The 6594-nt window shown below is 33.2% G+C and overlaps 1 protein-coding gene across 2 annotated transcripts in view; it reads left to right on the top strand.

Annotated features, from left to right (window-relative positions):
* COPS2 (COP9 signalosome subunit 2) overlaps positions 1-6594 on the top strand; it is a 30718-nt gene that overhangs the window by 19952 nt on the left and 4172 nt on the right. For both annotated transcript variants that reach the window (XM_021694081.2, XM_021694079.2), the window contains exons 7-11: positions 891-1065; positions 1781-1959; positions 2078-2130; positions 4868-4965; positions 6292-6374. In XM_021694081.2, the coding sequence (XP_021549756.1) occupies positions 891-1065; positions 1781-1959; positions 2078-2130; positions 4868-4965; positions 6292-6374 (588 nt within the window). The remainder of the gene's footprint in view (positions 1-890; positions 1066-1780; positions 1960-2077; positions 2131-4867; positions 4966-6291; positions 6375-6594) is intronic.

Here is a 6594-nt window from a genome sequence, read left to right as displayed (position 1 = left end):
CGGAATACGAAAAAGCCCTCTGGTGAAGGTTTTGCTCAGTTTATTTTGGAACATAAGAAAATTTTATCTGATTGCAAATAACCTTATAGCAGAGACATGATAATCTAGGTGTACAAATTGTGTCTTACATATCATATATTTTACTCTGGTTGTGATTCATTAGTGAATGACTAAACAGAATTCTGTTGGAAGACCAAATAAATAATAAATTTTGGCTTTGTGTAAGGGCTTGATATTTATGATTATCTGACTGTTGCCTCTATGCTATTTTTCACGGCCTGTATTTGTAGGCTGTTGGTTATTTTTCAAAGTTGAACTCAAATCTTACCACCTTTGTTATTCCTTTGACATCCATCAGCAGAGTTAGTCACTCTCTCTTCCATTCTTCTGGGCACTTGGTTCATGCTTCAAATAGAATCATTATTTATGTTGTAATTTATCTATTGACAGATGAATCTTCTAGATTGTGAACTTTTGGGGGCCAGGAACATTAGCTTATTTAACTGTGTATTTCTCCAAGGTAGACCCAGTGCCTGGCACTTGGAATTGCTTTTTGATCAAATCAGTAGATATAAAGTGGTTGTGAAGATTTGGGGAAGACCATAAAGAATCTCCTAGATAGAAACAAACATTATAACATTTTATATATTATAAAATACTTCTAGTCACTTTTTCCTTATTGAATGACTAGAAAGTACAAAGGGTGTGTGCATTCCTTTTTGGCTATTAAAGGTAGTGTTCTTAATGTTCTAGATCTTAATTAAAATTTGTAGTACATTTTCACACAGAATTAGTATTATAAACATAAGGATCTCAGGCTAACTCAAATAAAAATTAGTAGGTTGACTGTGAATTATATTTTAACTAAAGTTCATTATTTGCTTTCTTAGACTGATGATGGAGAAGATGACCTGAAAAAAGGTACACAGTTATTAGAAATATACGCTTTGGAAATTCAAATGTACACAGCACAGAAGAATAACAAAAAACTTAAAGCACTCTATGAACAGTCACTTCATATCAAGTCTGCCATCCCTCATCCACTGATCATGGGAGTCATCAGAGGCAAGTTTTGTTAGGAGAAGGGTGGGCAGTGTCATGGGAAGATACCAGGGTGTCATTGTATATGATTGAATGACTCTGAAGGTTGTTTCTGTTTTAGTGAAAATAAATGGCAAAGTAGTAAAATCAATGAAATGATCTAGTCTTAGAAAGAAATTAGAATTAGAAATTGAATTTTTTGTCTTGTAAAATTTTACATCAGTGAACTATACAGAAGTTCTACTCTCAAGACTGGGGGAGTTGAGGGGGGGGAAGAACTTCTGTTCTTGAATTATAATGATACACATAAAATTATTTCCTGCCTCAACTGAAAGATTTGCAAATGCTTCTTTGATGTTTATAATGAAGAACTTGCTTTTTAAAATTAAAGTAAGTACTGGGGCACCTGCGTGGCTTAGTTGGTTAAGCATCTGGCTCTTTGATTTCAGCTCAGGTCATGATCTCAGGGTTGTGAGATCAAGCCCAGCATCCGGCTCCATGCTGAGTGCGGAGCCTGCTTGAGATTCTCTCTCTCCTTTTCCCTATCCCCTCCCCCTTTCTCCTCTCCCCCCGCCCCCTAAAAAAAGAATTAAATCGAGTACCTTGGAGCTAGTACTATTCAGACCTAAGAATTAAAAGACTGGAAAGCCACTGTCATAGTTTTCATTTGATTTTTATAAAGTGCTCAGTCTTACTACAGAACTGCAAATGCCCTTTTATCCTGTTTTATTCTTTATAGAATGTGGTGGTAAAATGCACTTGAGAGAAGGTGAATTTGAAAAGGCACACACTGATTTTTTTGAAGCCTTCAAGAATTATGATGAATCGGGAAGTCCAAGACGAACCACTTGCTTAAAATATTTGGTTTTAGCAAATATGCTAATGAAATCGGGAATAAATCCATTTGACTCACAGGAGGTATGTGTGTGTTCATTTCTGTCGGCTGTCTTTTCTGGAAATAAATGTTATTCTTTCTTTGTACCTATAGCAGAGATAATTTTTCTTTCTTTTTTTTTCTTTTCCTTACTGTGCTTAGGCCAAACCATACAAAAATGATCCAGAAATTCTAGCAATGACGAATTTAGTAAGGTAAGATTTTATATTTCGGTTAAGGTAAATTTCCTTAAAGCAGTGAATTAGAGGGGAAAGAGGGAGAGAAATTTTGAGAATTCAGTTAATATTCCAAATTTACTCTCTTGTATTTCGTTTTGAAATATTCCAAAGTTTGTGAAATTTTTATCTTTTGAAGTCATTTATTCTGTTTGTGTTAATCACAAGATTTTATATAGTATTGATTTATATAGTATCATATTGGCTGTTTTTTCCTTATTATCTACATGTTTGTGTCTGTGCTATTTTTCAGTAGAAAACTGATTGTAGATATTTTAAAACAATTTCACAGTGTTTGCTGTTTCTACCTGCCTTAATCCAAAATGAAATTATGAATTGGTCCACATAAATCAAAAATTTTCAACAAGACAATGTCTTTATTCACATATTTTCTCAATTGACAGGATTTAAAAAATCATTTAAAAAAAGTTTACCTCAGATAAATTTTCTGGGGTGAGGAGCAGAGGGGTCATACTGGTAAGAAACCCAAGGATTTATTGATGACTTCCACAGTATGATTGTTAGCAACTGAAAAACCTGCTATGATCAATTAATATTAAATAAAATGTAGAAGATAAAACAAAGCGAAAAGCCTAGAAAAGAAGCCTACTTTTGCAAAAGAAATCAGTGAGCAAGAAAAATTTTCCTCTGGGCTGGGAATAAATGGAGCCTAGGTTTCTTCAAGTCTTTTGTTTTAGATTGTGCAGCTGAGTTTACCAAGGCAGGAAGAATATTAGGGACATAGAGTAGGGTGGGGTTTTTTGCATATGTATGTAGATAACGGAAGTGATAAGACATTCTTTTAATAGTCTTTTATATACTTGGAGAAAATAGCTTATTACATGATATTGTTTGGGTTCCTATGTAAAATGTCCTCATTTACTTTGTTTTTATCTGGCTATAGGTTTTACAAATTACTAGGTTTGTTTAAGGAAACTTCTAATTTTAGCTGTAAAAAATAAGAATGATTTCATTTTAAGGGGACTAGGAATAGTCAGGAGATAAGAACTCTAAATTGCAACATGAAAAAATCAATTTCTTTCGTGCGCTTGGGTGGCTCAGTTGGTTAAAGGTCCAATTCCTGATTTTGGCTCAGGTCTTGATCTCAGGGTCAAGTTCAGGCCTCGCGTTGGGCTCCATGCTAGGCATGGAACCTACTTTTAAAACAATATTTTATTTTATTTATTTCTTTATTCTAGTATGTATTTGTTGAATTAAGTTGATTTTAGTTATGAAAGGAGATTTCTCCGTCTTTATTTCAAATGGTTTATTACTCAGCATTTGGCCACATTAACTAAAAGATGATTTAGCTAGAGATTCACTTCATAATATTTTAGAAAAATATTTATAAAGTTAAATTGTTAAGCAACAGTTTAAACTTTTGAAACTCTTAAAGAAAAATTGAGGGAGAGTTTGCCCTAGACATTAATATTTCATCTAAATTAAATTGGTTAAATACATTAAAATGGACTAAAGGGCTGATTTATCAGACCTGTAAAAAGGTAATAGCTATATTTATGTATTTACTATATCATACAGTTTACTCCAGTGAAACCTCTATATTGGAACTCAGTTTATTTTAATGATAAATTTTGATCCAAGCAAGTGGCTTGTGCTGTCCCACATTTTGTATAAGATTTTTTTTAAGTCACTTAAATAGTGGAAGCATGTCTCTTGGTTAAAATATACACATGTGCAAGTGTTCCACTACTTGAATATATCCTCCTGTAGTATATTTTGCAATAATGTATTTGGGGTAGGTGAGAAAGTAATGCTTCCTAATTTTATCTTCCTAGTCAGTTGCCAGCAGACTAGAGGAAAATAATTCCTGTTGAAGCACTTGAATCACCTGCCCCTAACATGAAGTTACATTGCGACCCAACAGATGGAAGCACGGCAGAGGGCGTGCAGAATGGCTGATGATATGTCTTACATATAAAGCAGACAGTGGTGCCATATCCAGAAGGTTGGCTTCTTCCTTCTCAGCACCTTTAGCAATCCCCATAGTGCCCTACAGAGTTATTTTAAGAGTAGATACTAGACACCTCAGAATTATGAACATAAATCAGCCTTTGGCCTTCTGCAGCAGGGTCCATCACTCTCTCCTTTGTGTGTGTGTCCCATTTGGCACTAATTACCTGCCACTGATATTTTTGCTATATAACTCAGTGGAATTTTAAGGCTAGAGAAAATTTAGAATCAAATGTTCCTTTGCAGAGTTTTAGCAGTTGCTGGTAGCTTTCTAGAAGATAAAAATTAGGAAGCTGCATTTCTGAATAATCTTCAGAGAGAATGTAGTGTCTTATTTCAAAGACAAGGCCATACTCCTCCATATAGTAGTATGCATGAAACCTCATTTCTTAGGGATTAAATGATAAATGCACAATTTAATTTGAAAGTAGCAAGCATTAAACAGTTTTTATATTTGTCAGTTTTTAACAGTGTTAAGATTTTGAGAAGATTTTAATGAACTATATATAAATATAGTATATGACCCCAAAAGAAGATTTATTTAATCTTTGTAAAACCAAAAGCATTAAAAAAGAAATTAATTTTATTTGCAGAAGGATGTGTGTGTTTAACTCTGATTTCTACAACAGAAACTATAATGTAACTTAGATTATTGCATATAAAAATTGAAAAACAGGCATTTTGGATTATCTGAGTTAATACATGACTTCTTCATGTTTGACAAGATTTATACTTTTTCTTTTAGTGCCTATCAGAATAATGACATCACTGAATTTGAAAAGATTCTGAAAACAAATCACAGCAACATCATGGATGACCCTTTCATTAGGGAACACATTGAAGGTATACTCTTTCTGCTGACTGGATTCAGTTACCTTCTGTGTCACCTCAAGCAGTGCTTCTGAATGGAGCTGCATGGAATTAAATCAGTTTTCCTCTGTGTATTGCCAAGTATAGAAATGTTTCTAAATGCTCTCATGGAGTAGGATATTATTTAAGATTATAAAGCTGTTTTAAAGAAATCATTCACCAGTTTCCTGCTATTTATTAACATAATCAAATTCTTATATGATGTCCATTTCATTTAAGGTGGCTGTCTGTCCCTTTTAACTTTTTATTCTAATTTCGATATTGTTGCGTGTTTATTATTGATACTTAGGTTCAAAGTTAATTTTTAGGATTTTGGACAAGTAACAAAAACTTTAAAAATAGTCTGCTCTAGATGATGTGGAGATGCATTACTTTGAAGGGTGTTGTACTAGGAAGTGTGTGAGATTTTTAATAAGTTCTGTTGGATTAACAAAGACAAAATATCATTCCTTGTTCTGGGGCCTCTTTTGTACCTCCAGTGTTCCCACCTGTTTATGGAGCTATTTGAGGGTTTTTAAATGACCATTTGGAACAACTCATTCAAATACTTAAATTCCAGATGCATCAGGAAAATCTGAAGAATACTTTGGAAGTAATGTTCTTCTTTCCCCACCTTCCTTTCTCTTTCATTCAGCAGACATTTTAAAAGTTCTTGTATGAAGCTAGAATGATGGATATAGAAAAATTTAGAAGTCTTATGCATGAACTCCAGTCTAGTTTTTTGTTGTTGTTTTTTATAAGATGCTTGTCTGTGAAGAAATTGGAGAAAATTGCAAGATCATTGTATAAAATATAATACTCTAGATTTTGAGAGAGCATAAAATAAGGGACTTGACTGGCGTGAATCAGAGCTTCTTGAAAGATGTTAGCTATAGAGGAGATGATGAGCAGTGTAGAGTATTATTGAGAAGGCAAGAGGATATTTTAGGTAGCATCACAACATATAAGCAAAATCAGGGAGGTGGGAACAAGAAAAAACTGTGATTAACAGCCTCTAGTCTTACTGTGCGTCAGTTGGACCCAGATATTTTTAGATCCAGATACCTTATGTCTGGGGCACCTGGCTAGCTCAGTCAGTAGAGCATGTTACTCTTGATCTTGGGGTGATGAGTTTGAGCCCCATGTTGGGCATAGAGCTTACTTAAAAACAAACCAAAAAAAACCAAACACGTTATGTCCTTGCCAGGTAGAAAGATTGTGAGAAAATAATTGATATGGTTAATTAATGTGATTTAGAAGTACATAATGTTTCATGCAGATACACAAACTGTTAAATTTATTTTCATTCTTATCTTTCAGAGCTTTTGCGAAACATCAGAACACAAGTGCTCATAAAATTAATTAAGCCTTACACAAGAATACATATTCCTTTTATTTCTAAGGTACTTATATTCATGGATCTTAATATTTATAATTTGTAGTTATAAATGCAGTGTATTTAAAAATTATTTTTGGTAACATTTTTATAATATATTTTCAAAATACAGCATAACTTAGGGCTTTCCTTTTAATGTAAATTATTCTGTGTTTTCTTGGCATAAATTGAGTTAACAGTAAAGAGAAATAAGGAATCATTACATTTCTTTTTTTTTTTTTTTTTTT

Source organism: Neomonachus schauinslandi, chromosome 9, assembly GCF_002201575.2.
Source record: "Neomonachus schauinslandi chromosome 9, ASM220157v2, whole genome shotgun sequence".
Classification (NCBI taxonomy): domain Eukaryota; kingdom Metazoa; phylum Chordata; class Mammalia; order Carnivora; family Phocidae; genus Neomonachus; species Neomonachus schauinslandi.
This window is presented reverse-complemented; position numbering and strand designations above follow the sequence as displayed.